The sequence below is a fragment of the Peromyscus maniculatus genome, chromosome 23 (genome assembly GCF_049852395.1).
Source record: "Peromyscus maniculatus bairdii isolate BWxNUB_F1_BW_parent chromosome 23, HU_Pman_BW_mat_3.1, whole genome shotgun sequence".
NCBI lineage: Eukaryota > Metazoa > Chordata > Mammalia > Rodentia > Cricetidae > Peromyscus > Peromyscus maniculatus.
Window position 1 is genome coordinate 3,480,001 of NC_134874.1, and position 17,918 is coordinate 3,497,918.

At 52.9% G+C, this 17,918-nt stretch overlaps 1 protein-coding gene across 2 annotated transcripts in view; it reads right to left on the minus strand.

Moving 5' to 3' along the window:
* Sgsm1 (small G protein signaling modulator 1) overlaps positions 1–4,500 on the minus strand; it is a 73,833-nt gene extending 69,333 nt beyond the window's left edge. For both annotated transcript variants that reach the window (XM_076561187.1, XM_042267636.2), the window contains exons 1-2: positions 4,419–4,500; positions 4,293–4,336 (exon numbers count right to left, since the gene is read on the minus strand). In XM_076561187.1, the coding sequence (XP_076417302.1) occupies positions 4,293–4,336; positions 4,419–4,437 (63 nt within the window). In that variant the 5' untranslated portion in view covers positions 4,438–4,500. The remainder of the gene's footprint in view (positions 1–4,292; positions 4,337–4,418) is intronic.
* Between the last annotated feature and the right edge of the window lie 13,418 nt (positions 4,501–17,918).

Sequence of the window (17,918 nt, forward strand, 5' to 3'; positions counted from 1 at the left end):
GAGATGATGGCGGCCACGTAAGGGCTGGATGGAGATGATGGTGGCCACATGAGGGCTTGATGGAGATGATGGCGGCCACGTAAGGGCTTGATGGAGAGGACAGTGACAGTGACGATGACAGTGGGGGTGGAGATGGCAGAGGGTTGTGGTGATGCGGGTAACGATAGTGATGGGGTGGTGTGGATGGTGGTAGTGAGGATGGCGGCATGGGTATTTATTGGTGGTGATGGGGTGATGGCGATGATGGTGGGGATGGGTGGTGGAGATGATCATGGTGATGATGTCAATGTGGGTAGTAGGGGTGGTGGTGGTAGGGGGAGTAGATGATCACAGTGATTGATGATGGTAGGTGGATGAAGATTCTGCTGCTGCTGCTGCTGACGGTGGTGGGGTGGTGTAGATGATGGTGTAGATTGACGGTGGGGGTGGTGGAGTGATGGAGATGATATGGTGATGCTGGGGGTGGAGGTGATGGTGGTGGTGGATTAGTGTAGATGGGGGGGGTGGAGTGATGGAAATGATCATAGTGATGATGATGATGATGCAGGGGCTGGGGATGATGACGCTGGCATACGGGGGTGTCTCGTGTACCGCAGGATGTTAAGCATCACCCATGGCCTCTTCCTGCAGATGCCGGGAGCTCCCACAGCTGTTACAACCAAAACATTTCCAGACACGGCTGGATGTCCCCTGGGGCAGAGCTGCGCACTGACACTAACACGTATTAACGCCTGGGTTTGGTTCGAGGCTTGCACCGTGACCTTCAAGGCTTGCACGGTGACCTGCAAGCGCTATCTGGCGACTGTTCTGAGGTGGCCAAGCTTGTCCCCGGTCCTTCATCAGAACTGCCAGGTTAGAATGAAACCCAAGTGTCTCCATGGCAACGTCACTCCGGTCCCTCATCTTCCTTTAGCGCGTCCCCCTTTTCTTTCATCCCAGCTTCCACTTCAGAGCTGGGGGTGGGGTGTGCCCCCCCCCCCCAGACACAGCTCAGCAGCTGTGAGGATGGCTTGACAGGACGGCCCCTCCCCCCACACCCCACCACAGCTAACTGCAGCTCCCCTCCCCCTCCCCGAAAGGACCCATCTCTTTCCAGGGGTCTCCTCTGCCGCCCACAAGCCCCTGCTTTCTCCTCTCCAATCAAGAGGCCTCCTGGCAGCAGCCAGAGGCAGGAAAACAAGGCAGTTAGTCACTTAGCTTCCGTTATCAACCTGGATCACGTGGCTGGCTCTTTTAATGGCTGTTGTCATGGCAACGGGAAGCCAGTCCCTGCTTGCTCTGGGAACCAAAACAAAATTAAGGGGTGGCGGCAGAGAGGGGAAGGCAAGCCGGGAGGGGAGGGAGGGAGTCAGCTCAGAGCTGGCGGGCCTTCGCTGGAGAAAACAGCATCCCTTTGACACTGACTCAGCCCCGGGGGGCGAGAGCAGGTGAACGTGGTGGACGCTTACACATAGTCTATTCTGCTCACTGGGCCGTTTTCATCCCCTATTGCGACAAAATGGTCACCTAGACACTGGCAAAGGCAAAGACAGATGCTTCTGGTGGGGGGGCCCGTGTGACTGACAAGCCATCGCAGTATCACATCCTGCAAGCTGGCAGATGTTTTTGTTCAGTGCCGGGGCCTGTGTTATGGTCTTGCTATGCCAAGACCTCACGCGCCTCCTGGAATCCTTTTCCGTTTCACTGCTGGGTCTGCCAGGGTCTGTCTCCTCCTGAAGAATGTCTCCCCAGGAGGCCAGAGGACCTCTGTCCTGGTCACTGCAGTGCCTATCTGTACCCTCTGTAGTGAATGAACCCAGGACTGGACTCCAGCTCTGGTTGCACTTGGGGCTCCTTCCTGACCCACACGATGGGTGTTGAGTCCTGACCGCTCCCAAGGCTGGCTCTGGACGGAACTCCCAGCCACACAGCTGTTTGGCTGTCTAGGAAAGTCCTCTGTCACCTCTTCCAGGAGGAAGAGGGAGGCTGTGGCACATCGGGGTGTGGCTCATCTGAACCCAGGAGAGTAGGGCCAGAGAAGACTCAATCAGATTTTTAGGCAAATTTCTCCCTATCCCTCTAGAGCTGGGAGGTGGGCAAAGGAAGCTGTGGACAGAGGGGTAAAGTTAGGGGGCTCAGTGGAGACCCCGAAGGTTGCGGCCTTCCTCCTGATCCCCTGCACTGGGTCTGCATCCTTCAAACATGGCCTCCTGCTTCTGGCCACGCTATACCCAGCAGCGTAATGGGAATCATGTCACCCATGTAAAGAGCTTGGATGACCGGGGTGGGAGGGGGGGAGATTAACCTAATTCTGGCCCTTCTGGACTGGGTGCTGAAGAAGCCACTTCCCTCCTGTGAGCCCCAGTTCTGCAGCCGCCATTTTCACAGGGTTGCTCTGTCTGCAGGGCATGGCACGTAAAAGCCCCCGACGGAAGCTCGGATCCACCGAGTGACCGTCCCCAGAGTGACCGTCCTCCATAAGTAAGATTTAGAAAAAACTGAGCAGTTTACAACTGTGCACCCTGTTCAATAATATGCTGCGTCCAGCAATGGATTGTCCTTGCCTGTCTCGGGGCAAGAAGGGCCCACTCCACTCAGGCTCACGTCAAGAAGGTGACTCACTCCAAACCCAGGGGTCCCCAGGATCGAGGAAATCAAGCAGACTTGTGGTCACAGGACTGGGGGCAACATCCCCAGAGACTTTCTAGGAGCATGCGCTGGACTGATAAGGACAGACCCAGGACGTGGGGCGCCCGCGCCTTCTTCTGCAGAGGGGGAAATGGAATCCTAGTGAGTTATGAAGGACTCTGAAGGAGCTGGTGGCACAGCTGGACTAGGGTGTCTCCTAATTTCCCCCCGAGGCCTCGCTCACCCTCTCTTCATTCTTTGGTCAACCGTTTGGCTAACAAAGAGGGTCACGCCAGGCTGTAACAGCCAAGGAGCATGCTTTCCATCCAGGTCTGAGCAAAAAGGAGCTACAGTCTTCCCACATCTAACCCAAGGGCTCTAAGACCTTTCCTCTGAAGGGCAGGAGTGTGAGTGTGTGGGGTTGGGGTCTGGATAGGTACACATCTCACGTCTTCAAACAGGTCTTTACAAAGACTGAGCCTAAAAACTTCTAGGTCTTTCTGAGGGACCTCCCCCGCCATCTATCTAAACATCACCTCATCTAGATAATTCTAGAATCTGCAACCAGCCCTGGAGCTGGTTCTTTAAAAAAAAAAAGAATAAGCTACACACAGAGACACACCCACGATCCCCAAGAGGAAGGAGGCTCCAGCAACAGGTCCCAGCCTCCAGCTGCCCAGGCGGCTGCCACCAGGAAGGGAAGGCCTCCTGGGTGGCACCCCTAACGTACACACACACACACACACACACACACACACACACACACACACACACACACACACATGCTCAGGAAGCAAGGGACAGACTCCAGCCTGGCTCTTAGATTCTCAGCCAAGCAAGGTCTTGGGAGAAGAACCCCAAGATGAAGATGAGGCTGTGTGCGTGTGTGTGTGTGTGTGTGTGTGTGTGTGTGTGTGTGTGTGTTGGGGAGGGGAGGGTGGGCCGAAGGATAGGGCGGAGACAAAAATGGCTAGGGCAACACCACACCACACGCACACACATTCAATCTTACACACGCACACAAACACACCTATGTACACTCACACAAACACAATATAAAGACCCTCCTTGGTCTCTCCAGGTAAATGCACATGTGTTTCCCATACACATATGCACAGCCGCGTCGTGTCCTGGACCACACTCATCTACACCTGCAGGCCCATAGACATCCAAAATGCCACCTCAGCCTTCCAAACTCTTCTACTCCCAGGGCCCTGGGAGGTCACGCCTGGGCTCCCAGCTCCCCTAGGAGGCAGACAGCGATCCCGTGTGTGCATGGTAGGCATTCAAGTGGGAGGGCACCTGCCCTGTGACCCCTGCAGGTTCTCCCAGACAGAGGCCCTGGTACCTAGAGGTGGCTCCAAGGACTGAGCATCTGGGGTGAGGTAGAGCGACAGCTTCATGGTCCAAAATCGAACCTCTCCCCTGCCCCAAACCTGGAAAGAATCCGCACCACTAACGAGGAGCCCCACATCACCTACCCCACCCCAAGAGTGAGAACCACCCACCTGCTCCTCCACAAGGGAAGGTCCCACCTAGACCGTTCCCCACATCTGGAGAGTCTCACACCTTGAAACACCCCAGCCCTCCAGGGCCCCCACCCCCCTTCCCCTGACCAGCCATGCACAGCCACCGCCAGCAGGGTGCCCGCGATGGCCCTGTCACCCTGGGGTGGCTGCCCCTACCTCCTTCTTCACGGTGCGCAGCAGCCTCTGGCGGGTCTCGGCCTCTGCGGGACAAGCAGGGAAGCGCGGTGAGCAGCGCCGAGGCCATGGGGCCTGGCCGCCCTCCCGCCGCCCGCCCGTGCTTACCCGCAGGGACAGAAGCCATGGCTCGTGCTGGTCGGTGGCCGGTGCGTCCCGGCTCCGCGCCCTGCTGCAACCGTGAGGGGCGGGGCCGGCGGCAGATGAATGACAGCCCAGGACGTGGACGTCAGAACCCTCCCACCAGTCCGCCCCGCCCGCGCGCGCGCGAGAGAGAGCTCAGCGCCGCCTCCTGGACAAACTATGGCAGATAGCTTCCTTGCAGGTCTCCTCCAGGACAGCATCCTCACCCCTGTCTCCTCCAGGGCATCCGCACCATCCCCCAGCCTCCTCCAGGACACACACCATCCTCACAGGCCTCCTCCATGGCATGAGCATCATCCCGCGCCAAGCTGCCAAGGGTAACCTAAGATGGGGCGCCGGGGTCCACACCCTGTGTCTCCATCCATGCATATTTAAAATGGGGCAAAGCCAGACGTGGGGGCACGCACCTATCATCTCGTCAATGGGGAGACTGAGGCAGGGGGCTCAGCCTGGGCTACATGGTCCTGCCTCCATGATAATTCATCCTGTATAAAGTGAGTATATGCTCTAGAGTGATCTGATAATCAAGCAAGATACCGGAGAAAAAAGCGTGGTGGCCATAAAGGGTAGCTACTGCTGTGGCTTCATAGGCTCCTTCGCCCCCTTCCTTTTTTAGACTCTGCTGAGATACACTGGCTCTCCCCTGGAAGAGGCCAGCCTCTTGAGTGGCCCCCTCCCCTACACCGGGAACTAGGGTTCAGTCCTTTAGATTTCCACTCCTGCACAAAGCTCCCGTCAGCCAGGATCTCTAGCTCTGGGTAGGACAAAGGTTTGTTCCACACCAGACCTTCACCAGCTACCTCCTAAATCCCACACGGCGGCCTCCAGAATGCAAATCAGGTCCACAAATCTTCACCGAGCACCTACAACGTGCCGGGTCACAGGGTGGGGAGTTTGGAGCAAAGGAGACGGACACATAGCTGTGGCACTCGGACGGTAGACACATGTCTGAGTGAGCGACAGTGAGTCGGAAGGTTCTGGAGAGGAGTGCAGTACTCACAGGAGAGGTACCACTGAGCGGAACTGCCACATGAAACAGGGAAGCTGTGTTTTCTCACTGAGCAAAGAGGAAAAGGAGGAGGCTGGGGAGGCTGGGGGAATGAAGAGCCCTTGAGGTGAAGGAATAGCAAGATTACAGGCCCTGAAGTTGGGGTGTGCCTGCCCGGATGACAGCCCGGAAGGAGGTCAGTGGCATGGGGTGGCAAAGCAAGATGGACCGTGGTACAAATGGGCCAAGACCCTGTAGGCTCCTGGAGGCCGATAAACTGAATCGGCAATGTCTCCACCCCCAGCCTCCATCCAGAAGAACCAGGGGGAAAGCCCAGGGCTTGTAGCAATGGCCCCAAGAGCTCCTCTTAGGTGTGGCGGTAAGGTTTCAGTCACAAGTCTCCCCTCACCCTCTCCAGTGAGCTGTGCTTGGTGCCTCCAGGATGCCAGAGAATGGGAAATAAGACCTTGACCAAAAATAAATAAATAAAGTTTAACTGAGGACTTACTATGTGCCGAGCTCTGGTGGCATAAGCTCACCGATTCCCTGCCCCCACTCTCCAAGACCCTCACACCCAGAAAGCCAAGCCCAAACCTTGAGAGAGTTTTCTTCAGGTCCATACGGCAAGCAAGCAACAGCAGAAAGTCATGGACCAGGTGGCTCTCCTCACTGGGGCATGCTAAGTAGACCAGGGTGAGTGGGAACTGGGTGCTTAACCCTCAATCTAAAAACATCAAATCAGAGGTTTCTCTTCTCTGCCCCAAGCCCTGCAAAGCTTCTTGGGCTGACCCTCGAGGACGTAGAATTTTCCTCTAGTATAAATGGTTATCTAGCTCCATAGCAGTAGGCATGGAGGGGACCAGGCATGGCCTTGGGTCTGAATCTGGAGACTGACATCCTGTCCTACTTAGGGTTACTATCACTGTGATGAAACACCATGTCCAAAAGCAAATTGGGGAGGAAAGGGTTTATTTGGCTCACACTTCCACATCACTGTTCAATTACTGAAAGAAGTCAGGGCAGGAGCCTGGAGGCAGGAGCTGATGCAGAGGCCATGGAGGGGTGCTGCTTACTGGCTTGCTCCCCATGGCTTGCTCAGCCTGGTTTCTGATAGAACTCAGGACCACCAGCCCAGGGGTGGCCTCACCTACAGTGGGCTGGACCCTCCCCCATCAATCACTAATTAAGAAAATGCCCTACAGGCTGTGTGCCGCTCCATCTTACGGAGACATTTTCTCAATTGAGTCTCCCCCGTCTCTGGTGTTTATACCTTGGGCCAAGTTGACATAAAATTAGCCAGAACAACTGACCCCTTGTCAATGTGACACACACACACACACACACACACACACACACACACACACACACACACACCACTGTGAGGCCACAACCTTTCCTTTCTTGTTCATCCCCAAGAGCACACATTAACATGAACACAACAATGTGAAATATTCCAAGTCTCCCAAGTCCCACAGTCTTTACAAATGCAAGCATTTAAAATTCAGTCTATTTCAGAACCCACAGCCTCTTTTAGAACCTAAAATCTCTTTTAAAATTCAGGCTTTCAACTGTAGGCTCCTATAAAACCAAAAAATAAAGTTTCTCATTTCAAGAGGGAAGAGCCAGGGCACAGTCACAACCGGAACAAAGCAGAACCAAACTCTAACTGTGCCAATAATCCACTGTCTAGTATCTGGGATTCACTCGCCATCTTCTGGCCTCCTCCAAGGGGCCTGGGTCACTTCTCCGGCTCCGCCCTCTGCAGCACACACAGCTTGTCTTCTAGGCCCTGGCTCCACTCCACAGCTGCTGTTCTTGGTGGTCGTCCACGGTACTGGCATCTCCAAAATGCTGGGGTCTCTGCCGCAACTGGGCTGCACTTTCATCAATGGCCTCCCCTGGGCTCTCTTCAAGGACTCCAGCCCCGCCACACAGTGCCAAGCCTCAGCTGCTCTCCATGACCCTTTCATGTTTCCAAAACCAGCACCACCTGGGTGACTCTTACACGACCAAGTCCAGCTGCCAGCACGAGGTGCAACCTTGGCTGCCTCTGGACACAGCTTCAGTGTGCTGACCCCGAGGAAACACTTCCTAGAAAAGACTTCATCTCGGTGATGCTGGTCTCAATCACAGCTGATTCTTCAGCCCCCGAGGACCAGACACCACAGGATCTTAATTCAAAATAACAGCTGGCCTGAAACTTCACGAGCCAGGCCTCCATCATCCACACTGCTCTCAACATTCTTATCTTCCAAGCTCCTCGGAACAGCTCACTGAACTCTCAACACTCAATGGCTTTTCTAGTCCAATGTTCCAAAGTCCTTCCACAATCCTCTCCCAAACATGGTCAAGTCTGTCACAGTAACACCCCACCATTGCTGGTACTGACTGTCTTCTGTTGGTCATGGTGTTTATCACAACAGTAGTAACCTAAGTTGGGGAGGAAAGGGCTTATTTGGCTCACACTTCCATATCACTGTTCATCATTGAAATAAGTCAGGGCAGGAACTCAAGCAGGGCAGGAACCTGGAGGCAGGAGCTGATGCAGAGGCCATGGAGGGGTGCTGCTTACTGGCTTGTTCCCTGTGGCTTGCTCAGCCTGCTTTCTTATAGAACCCAGGACCACCAGCCCAGGAATGGCACCACTCACCATGGGCTGGGCCCTCCGCCATTGACCAATTAAGAAAATGCCCTGCGGCGTGATCTTATGGAGGCGTTTTTGTTTTTTTTTTCAAGGCGTTTTCTTAATTGAGGCTCCCTCCTCTCTGAGGACTGTGGCTTGTGTCGTTGACATAACAGTACCCAGCTCACACCTTCCCCGAAGCTGGAGAACCTTTAGGAAAGCTTTCTCATAGCCCAGAGACTTCTCCGGGGGCCCCACGGAGCAGTTGGCGGCAGGAGCCCATGTCTGCAGCGCCCTCTAGAGAGGAACATGGGCATTACGTTCAGCACTAACGAGAGGCGCTTCAACCCGACAGGAAGGAGCTCCTTGCTGTCTCGGTCCCGTTGTCGCAGAGAACATGGTCTCGCAATTCACAACAGCTGCGACTTGCTGATGAGACCAACACCGTGCCGCGAATGCCACGCACGTTGTCTCATACAAGCTGCCAACCAACTCCACGCAGGGTCCTCCAGAGAAAGCCTGTAAGACCCACGGCAGAGAGCACGGGAGGCCGACTGCAGGGTGAGGCAGGAGTTCTCAGTGCGGAGGAACCCCAGGTAGCTTGCCTCGCTGCCGGGGTGGGTACTCGAAGGTGCACCCAGACGGGAGCAGGTCGGGCATTCCTCGGAGCGTGCTAAGTAAGATGGATACTAGACTCCACGGGGCCGGAAGCTGGCCGCCTTCCCTAGTGTGGGCGAGCCTTGTGCAAGCAGCTGGAGACCTGGAGGGGAGAACATGGCAGAGGAACATGACTCAGGCAAGGACAATTGAATTTTTTTTTTTTTTTTGGCATTGGATTTGAACCAGAATTTTGGCCCTGCATGGGTGCCAGCTTGTCAAACACGGAGTGGAGCTGAGCCAACACCAGCCTGCCCCCAACTCCAGGTCGCTAGCCACAGAGCTTGGACACCTCAGCTTCCACTGGTGTGTGAGCTGATGTTTACCAGTCTCTCTTCATGTCCGTGTATGTGGGGTCTGCCTCTGCAGGTCGCCCCACCTGTGAATTTAACCAACTATGGATAGGAAGGAATTGACCACGGCCGCTTCTGTGCTGAACACGCGCGAGCTGTCTTCTCATCATTATTTCTTACCCGGTACTGTCCAGCGTCTATCACATGCCATTCACGCTGCTTTAAGTGTTAGAGATCACATAGAGACGACAAGGGATATACGGGAGGGTGTGTGCACAGAACCTACACAGGTATGATGCCAGCCATACAAGGGACGGGAGCGCCGAGGATTTGGTGTTTGTAAACACACCTGGAACCCATTCGCTGTGGATCCCGAGGATGGCTGTATATTTGTACGAGTATATGTTACATGTATACATTGCACATACACACATGGAGATGTGTGCACCTCATCTGTTCTGTTTCTCTGGAGAAGACAGAGTAATACACTTGTCACTCAATATTAATTCCCTTCTCCCTCTTTCTAAAAAAAAATAAAAGCCATTTGTCCTGGTGGTGTCCTCTGTCTTGGACACCTGCTTCAAAGGTGCCACTTCCCACCCCAGGCAGGTCCTGATCGGCCTAAGTCAATCACCACGTCCTGTTTCCTCTGCTAGTAATTAGTCTATTCATTAATTTACCTATCTATTCATTGATTGTGTTTTCATGTGTATGACTGCCTGAAGAAGCCAGAGATTGATGTTAATGTTCTCAACTTATATATATATAAATAATCTTATTTACCTTATTTTTTAATTAAAAAGATGTTTATTTTTAGTTTATGTATATGGGCCTCTATGTGTGTCCATACGAAGTGACCCTGGAGGCCAGGGGAGGGTGTCAGGTCCCCAGGAGCTGGAGTTACAGACAGCCGTGAGCTGCCATGTGTGTGCTCGGAATCAAACCCAGGTCGGATGGAAAAGCAGCCAGTGCTCTTAACCACTGAGCCATCTCTTCAGGTCCCTTCCCTCATTTTTGAGGCAGGGGTCTCTCACTGACTGGCCAGCAAGCCCAGGGATCCTCCCGCCTCCTCCTGGCCAGCACCGAGATCAAAGGCTCCAGGGGCCTCACCTGACTTTTATGTGGGTGCTGAGGGCCTTAACTTGATCAGCAGCCATCTGCCCAGCCCCCAGTGATTGGCTTAAACAAGAGCACGTGACACAGTTCTGTCCAATGAGATTCAGGGGAAGTTTGTTTCTTGCTAGTTTTCCTTAACTTAAATTATCCCACCTAACTTTTGCTTCTGGGCTTTTCCCATTCTCTTACTTCTGTAAATCTTACTTTTTCTCCCTGGCTGGCTGTGTAGCTGGGTGGCTGGCCCCTGGGTCTTCCTCCTCTTCTGGCTGCTTCTTTTTCCTTGATCTCTTCTCCTCCCAGATTTCTCCCTCTATATCTTCCCTCTGCCTCCCAGCCCTGCCTGTCCTTTCTCCTGCCTCGCTATTGGCCATTCAGTTCTCTATTAGACCATCAGGTGTTTTAGACAGGCACAGTATCACAGCTTCACAGAGCTGAACAAATGCAACATAAACAAAAGTAACACACCTGAAAATAATACTCCCCAACAGACTTGCTTTGCTCTGCTAAAGCTCAACCTCTAGGTGGACAAATGCTGATCGCTGTAGAGCATGTAAGCTCATTCTTGCAAAAGGATGCTGTGCTGTGCACTGTGTCCTGGATGCTTCCTGACATATCTGCCATGTTCTAGAATGAAATACTTAACCTGTTTTGCATCCTGAAGGAGTTTAGAATGGTTACAGAACTTGCTAGTGTGTATCAATGCCACAATCCTTCCCATGGCAGACTGGAAAAGTCAGTCCCGAGTTCAGGCTGCAGGAGGCGCTGCTGAGCAGACGATGTCACGTTGGTTCACCTGGCACAGATCTCGGGTACAGACCAGGGTCTGTGTCTCATTGCACTCTGGCTAGCTGTACACGGGGATTCAACTTCTCTACATCTTTGCCCAGACTTACTGTGTGTGAGCAACTGTGTGAATATATGGTGAATGCGTGGGGTGCACACCCAACTGGACAGGCAGAGGCCAAAGAAGGACATTGGGTCTCCTGCTCCTTCGCTGTCTGTCTTTTTTTTTTAAACAGAAAATGGAGCTAGGCTGACAGGTAGCAAGCCCTCTTGAAAGGCCCTACTGTCTCCACCCTCCATGGTGCTGGACACACAGGCAAGTGTGGGGCCGTGTCCTGGGGATTTGAACTTGGGTCCCTACGGCTGTGCAGCAAGTGCTCATACCCACTGAGCCAAGCTCGGCAGCCCCCAAGCTTGTTTTTATTTTTTCAGTCATCCCAGTGGGAATGAAACAGAAACGCACAGCGTCCGGTTTTCATTTCCCGGTGACTCAGGATACTGAACGCTGCTTCAGATGCTGTCTGTCTGTCCCTGTGTGGCTTGTATCCATGCTGTTAGCCATTTCTTTTCTTTTCCTTTCTATTTATTTATTTATTTATTTATTTATTTATTTATTTATTTATTTATTTATTTATTTATTTATTTATTTATTTATTATGTATACATTGTTCTGTCTGCATGTATCCCTGCAGGCCGGAAGAGGGCACCAGATCCCGTTACAGATGGTTGGGAGCCACCATGTGGTTGCTGGGAATTGAACTCAGGACCTCTGAAAGAACAGCCAGTGCTCTTAACCTCTGAGCCATCTCTCCAACCCCCTCTTTTCCTTAAAAAAAAAAAAAAAAAAAAGATTTATTTATCTAGTATGTATGTATACAGTGTTCTGTCTGCATGTCTGCCAGAAGAGGGCGCCAGATCTCATTACAGATGGTTGTGAGCCACCATGTGGTTGCTGGGAATTGAACTCAGGACCTCTGGAAGAGCAGCCAGTGCTCTTAACTGTTGAGCCATCTCTCCTGCCCCCTGCTTTTGGTCATTTCTTAAAATTGGGTTGTTGGTCATTTTCTTCAGTTGTATGAACTCTTTATGTGTACTGGACACAACTGTTACCATATATAGGGTGCTCCGGGATATCCTCCCACCGTGGATTATTTTCTCTGTTTTACACTAGCCTGTTAAAATGCACACATCTTAAGTTTTGAGGAAGTCTGGTTTACTCATTTTTTTTCTCTTTCTTCGCTTTTACTGACAGCTAAGAAAACCATCTCCAAACCATGGCTACTATTGGGTCCTCTATTTTCTTGTTCGGGTTTTGTAGTTTTAGCGTTTATCCAATCCATTTTGAGCTAACATTACATCTGGGGCGACAGGAGGAGTCTGGGTGCATTTCCGTGTTGATCCTCGGTGGATGCGTCACTGTGTGTGGAACCCGTTGGCTCCCACTGAGCATCTTGGCTCCGTCTCTGCACTCACAGGGCCCAGATGGTTTGTTTCTGGACTCTCAGGTCAGCGTCACTGCTCATGGGACCATCTTTATGCCGGGGCAGCACTGTTTTGATTGTTTTCATCCTTTTTAGTGTGTGTGTGTGTTTGTGTGTGTGTGTGTGTGTGTGTGTGTGTGTGTGTGTGATGTGTGTGTGTGTGATGTGTGTGTGTGTGGGTATGTGTGTGTGATGTGTGTGTGTGATGTGTTTGTGTGGGTGCGTGTGTGTGTACCTGTCACAGAAGGGACGTGGAGGTCAGGGGAGAGCTTCAGATGTCAATCTTGGCCTTCTGTCCCATTGGACAAGGCCTCTCTTGTTCGCTGCTTGTGCACCAGCCTAACTGACCCATCTCAGGCCTCTGTCTTCTAGGTGTGCTGGGATCGACGCACACTCACTCCCATGTCAGGCATTGCCCCACAGCCATCTCCCCAGGCCTCAACTTTACTTGGAAACTGTGAAACTGTGATACCCAGTCTTTGTCTTCTAGTTCAAGACTGTTTTGTCTTGTGGAGATTTCTCAGTGTCCCCTGTGAACTTTAGGCTCCATTTCTCCATTTCTGCAAAAAATGAGAGGGGTCACTGTGGTGACCCACGGGAAGGGGGCCAATGAGGGTGTCACCCACCCTTTATCACATGACCTTTCTGTCCTGCCCTTCCTCACTCAGGAGTGAGGAACCTGGCTCCACCCACCCACCGTGTGTTCACCTTCAACTGTGGCTGATCCTGAGGCCCTGAACCCAGTGGGGCTGGAGAGGAAAGGAGGGGCCCCTCCTCATTAGATGGGGAGCTGGGTCGACAGGTTCTGCACCCACTGATCCTTGCTGCTGGGACAGCTCGCATGGGCCAGCCACGCTCCTGCCTCCCAGCCGACCCTTGCTAGCTGTGGCTCAGAGTCAATTCTTCTTCTCTGCCACTAGATGGTGCCCTGTGTTCATGGACAACACCACTGTGAATTTCCTGAGGAGACAGGGCTAAGTTTTCCAGGTACTGGAGGGAGCCTGGAGTGTTTGCCAGGGTTCTGATGTTACAGTAACTACAGCAGCATGTCCATAGGCAGCTGCAGCCTATGTGTGAGCCAAGGCCTCAGTGTGTACCCGGCTCTGCCCCCAGATGAGCTCTTGTAACCCCGGAGGTCCTGGTGAGAGCGCTCTCATGACACACAGGAGAAAGCCAAGTCTCAGAGAGGTATGGTAACCTGCTCAGAGTCACGCAGCACACACCTGGTGAATAAAGGTTTGCTCTCTATGTTCACAAGTCAGAGACTTAATATTGTCCATAGAAGAGGCTGTTTTTAATTTTTATCACATTATTTAAATGTGTGTTTAAAGAGGGCAGAGGACAACCTAAGGTTCTCTCCTACTGTGTGGGTCCCTGGGATCAAACTTACTGTCCTTAAGCTTGGCAGCAAGCTCCTTTCTCTGCTGAGCCATCTTGCTGGCCCAGAAGCTATTGTTTCTGGTGGAGGGCTTGTCCAGCATGGATGAGGTCCTGGATCCTACCATATCTTAGCTGGATTTCTATTGCTGTGATTAAACACCATGACCAAAAGCAATGTGGGAGCAAAGCCTTTATCTCATCTTATAGCCTGCAGTCCATCATCCAGAGAAGTCAGGACAGGAACTCAAGCAGGGCAGGGATCTGGAGGCAGGAGTTGATGCAGAGGCCATGGATGGGTGCTGCTTACTGGCTTGCTCCTCATGGCTTGCTCAACCTGCTTTCTTTTAGAACCCAGGACCACCAGCCCAGGGATGGCTCCATCCACAATGGGCTGGACCCTCCCTCATCAATCACTAATTAAGAAAATGCCCTGCAGTCTTTTTCTCAATCGAGGTTCCCTCCTCTCTCATGGCACTAGCTTGTGTCAGGTTGACCTAAAACTAGCGAGCAGGGGCCGCTATTCTCACAAACTCAGGTGTGGGCTCTTTTCTTCAGTTTGAGATGGAAATCATGAAGCTGCAAGAGACACCATGTGAAAGAGACTTTTGTAGGGGCCAATTCTGGGGCTTAGGGCGGCGGCAGTCTGGGTAGGGTCCCAGGCTGCTCCCTGAGGGAGGGAGTCAGGGGAAGGCTTATATAGTCTGTGGGAATGGCAGGAGGTCCCTTTGTAAGCCTTTCCCCAGGGTGGTGTATGTGTGTATGTGTTCCTGTGTGTGCATCTGTGTGTCGAGGTGCAGATACACATGTGTGCATGTGTTTGTGAGGCCAGAGGTCAATGGCGGCTGCCTTCCTTAATTGCTCTCCATTTTATTTTTCAAAACACTGAACCCAGAACTCACTCGGCTAGACTGGCTGACCTGTCAGCCCCAGGAATCCTCCAGGAATCCATCTCCCCAGGACTACAGATGCATGGGCTGAGCCTGGCTTTTAGGTGGGTGCTGGGATGGAACTCAGGTCTTCTCACTCGCAGAGCACACACTTGACTGACTGAACTGTCTTTCCAGACACGCCCACTCCCACCCCCCAGCCCCCCTCACCATCTCAGAAGATAAAGGAGCAGGTGCAGAGCAGGGTGACCCCAAAAGAAACTGCTTCGCTTTAAAGACAGGCACGTGGCTGGGAAATCAGGCCTCTCTTGTTCTCCCTCATTGTCAGTGGTTTCATAAGAGAAAAACCACTTTAATGCCTAACGAGCAGGAAGGACACAACCTTAGGAGAAACAGAAGCGTGCCTCGCGGAAGGGGGCAGCTGGATGTTCACACTGACATTTTTTTTGCTGTGAAATTTCTGGCTGATTCAGGGAGTGTTGTCTCTAACGCCTCCTGTCTGTGTGGCTTTGGGTAAGTGACCTCACTTCTGGCCCTCACCACCTGCTTCTTGGGCTTGTAACCAGGTGAGAAGATTGTCCTGTGCGAAGCATTTAGTTATCCATCAGTCACTGTGTGAGCATTTAGGTTACAGACACATTCTACCACATCTGGCTACCACATCTGGGGACGTGAACTCGGGCCCTCATGCCTGCACAGCAAATACTTTGACTCACTGAGCCGTCTCCCCCACCCTGGGGCAACACTTTAGTCCAGAGTTCTAAGCATAAACTCTTCTAAACTCTGTCCCTTTCTTACCCTGAGGGTTGACCAGATGGCTGTCACTTGTGACTCCTGGGTATGTGATGTGACAAATCACCTCATTTCTCATGGGCCAGGTCAGTCACTGGGCTGTACCCCTGTACACCACAGTACCCCTGGGCTGGCTGGGTATGGTGGCACACACCTTTAATCTCCACCTTAAGGAGGCAGAAAAAGAAGTGGATCTCGGTGAGTTCAGCCTGGTCTACATAGTTCCAGGACAGCTAGGGCCACATAGAGAGACTTAGTCTCAAAACACAGGAACAAAACAACCTCACCACTGCCACCACACTGGGTGAGGAGGGGGCAGGAAGCAGGAGGGGTGGGCGTGGTTTTACCCGGAGAAGCCCAGGTGAGCCTCCTTTGGGTAGAGTCCCTTTCATCTTGTTCAAGTTTATCCTGTATGGATCCAGCTCTATTTGCTCCCATCTCACTCTCAGTGGTCACATCTTGATTCTCTTTCCAACTTTTTCCTGTTATCTTAGCCAGGCTATTTGGTTGTTATGTTGATTTCCTTTTTCCTTCTCCCTCTCCTCCCTCTCCCTCTCTCCCTCCCTCCTCCCTCTCCCTCTCTTCTCCCTCTCCCTCTCTCCTCCCTCTCCCTCTCTCCCTCTCCCTCTGTCCCTCTCCCTCTCTCCCTCTCCCTCTTTCCCTCTCCCTCTGTCCCTCTCCCTCTGTCCCTCTCTCCCTCTGTCCCTCTCTCCCTCTGTCCCTCTCTCCCTCTGTCCCTCTCTCCCTCTCTCCCTCTCTCCCTCTCCCTCTCCCCCTCTCCCTCTCTCCCTCTCTCCCTCTCCCTCTGTCCCTCTCCTTCTCTCCCTCTCTCCCTCTCTCCTCCCTCTCTCCCTCTCCCTCTCTCCCTCTCCCTCTCTCCCTCTCTCCTCCCTCTCCCTGTCTTCTCCCTCTCTCCCTCTCTTCTCCCTCTCTCCCTCTCCCTCTGTCCCTCTCCCTCTCTCCCTCTCTCCTCCCTCTCTCCCTCTCCCTCTCCTCCCTCTGTCCCTCTCCCTCTGTCCCTCTCCCTCTCTCCCTCTCCCTCTCTCCCTCTCTCCCTCCTTTCCCCTCTCTTCCTCCCTTCCCTCCCTCCCTCCCTCCCTCCCTCCCTCCCTCCCTCCCTCCCTCCCTCCCTCCCTTCCTTCCTTCCTTCCTTCCTTCCTTCCTTCCTTCCTATTTTTTGAGACAGCATTTCTCTGTTGTAGCCCTGGATGTCCTGGAACTCACTATGTAGACCAGGCTGGCCTCACAGAGGTCCCCAGGGATGACCAGACTCCACGGCCTGTGGCAACAGTGGGTAGCAAATTGTACAACATCCCTGAAGTTTTAATGAAGACCTATTGTGGACTACCCAGGTCCTGGTGGAGGCAGATACCTACTGAGAAGGCAAGGCAGGCATGATGAATGCAGGGTACCAGGAGAAATTCAATAAGGGGTCCACGCAGAGGTGAGTTGTTCCTTCCAGGGGTCCGGGGAGCTGCAGGTTCACACCCCATGGGGTGCTTTCCGTGGTAGGGAAGGAAGGCAGGAAGACCCACTCTCCTAGCTGAGGACATACTGGAAACTGATGGCTGATGGAGGGTGGGGACAGCGAGTTCTCTTTAGAGATGCAGCCCCTGGCCGGCTGCCCAGTGGATGGCCCCGCACTTAGGTTCACACTGGTGGCACCAAATGGACCCAGTGGGTTTTAGAAGAGTTCATGAAATTGGGAGGGAGAGTGGTGGCCGGAGAGCGTAAGGATGAGCACATAGTATGCTTTGGGGAAAAAAAAATGCCTTACCCAAGTTAAAAAGATGTCCGGTAACTATCTCTTTCTTAATTAAATGCATGTCCAGAATGTGTATCAAGAATTTAAACACACAGCAGCAACTGTAAAGATGAGAGAAATGACAATAAAACCAAAAACATCTCCCTAAACCCAGACTAAAGTCTAAGAACAATGAATGGGAAAAGGACACGATCTACTATTTTTTAATGACTCAAAACAACAACAACAAAACCCAGAGCTCCCCAACGAAGGAGAACCTGCTCCGTAAGTGACCCCAGGTGTGGCCCGGGTTGAAGGCTGGGATGTGCAGTGGCTGGGGTTCACTGCAGGGGTTTACTGCTGTCGCTGAGGACTAAGGGCTGTTTATGGGCTCAGAGGGCAGGCGAGTGCCACCCGGCCCCACCCTGTCCCCTCACCCCCTGCCCCTGCACTCCCCAGCTGCGGGTTAAGCTTAGCTTCCTTTGCGTGGGGGTGGGACCAGATGCACACCGCAGAGCAGAAACTGAAGTCAGAGGCCTTTGGAGCTTGGCCCGGCCTGTTGATTACACCTTTTGCAAGAGGCTGGGCCGGTCCCTTTCTTTCACACCCTTTGGTCTGGTACAGGGCTGTCTCACCGCAAGGTGAGGAGGCGCTGAGTCCTTTCCTTTGTGGGGACCGACCTTCTGTCGCCACTGGACAGAGGCTGCAGGGACTGGTTCG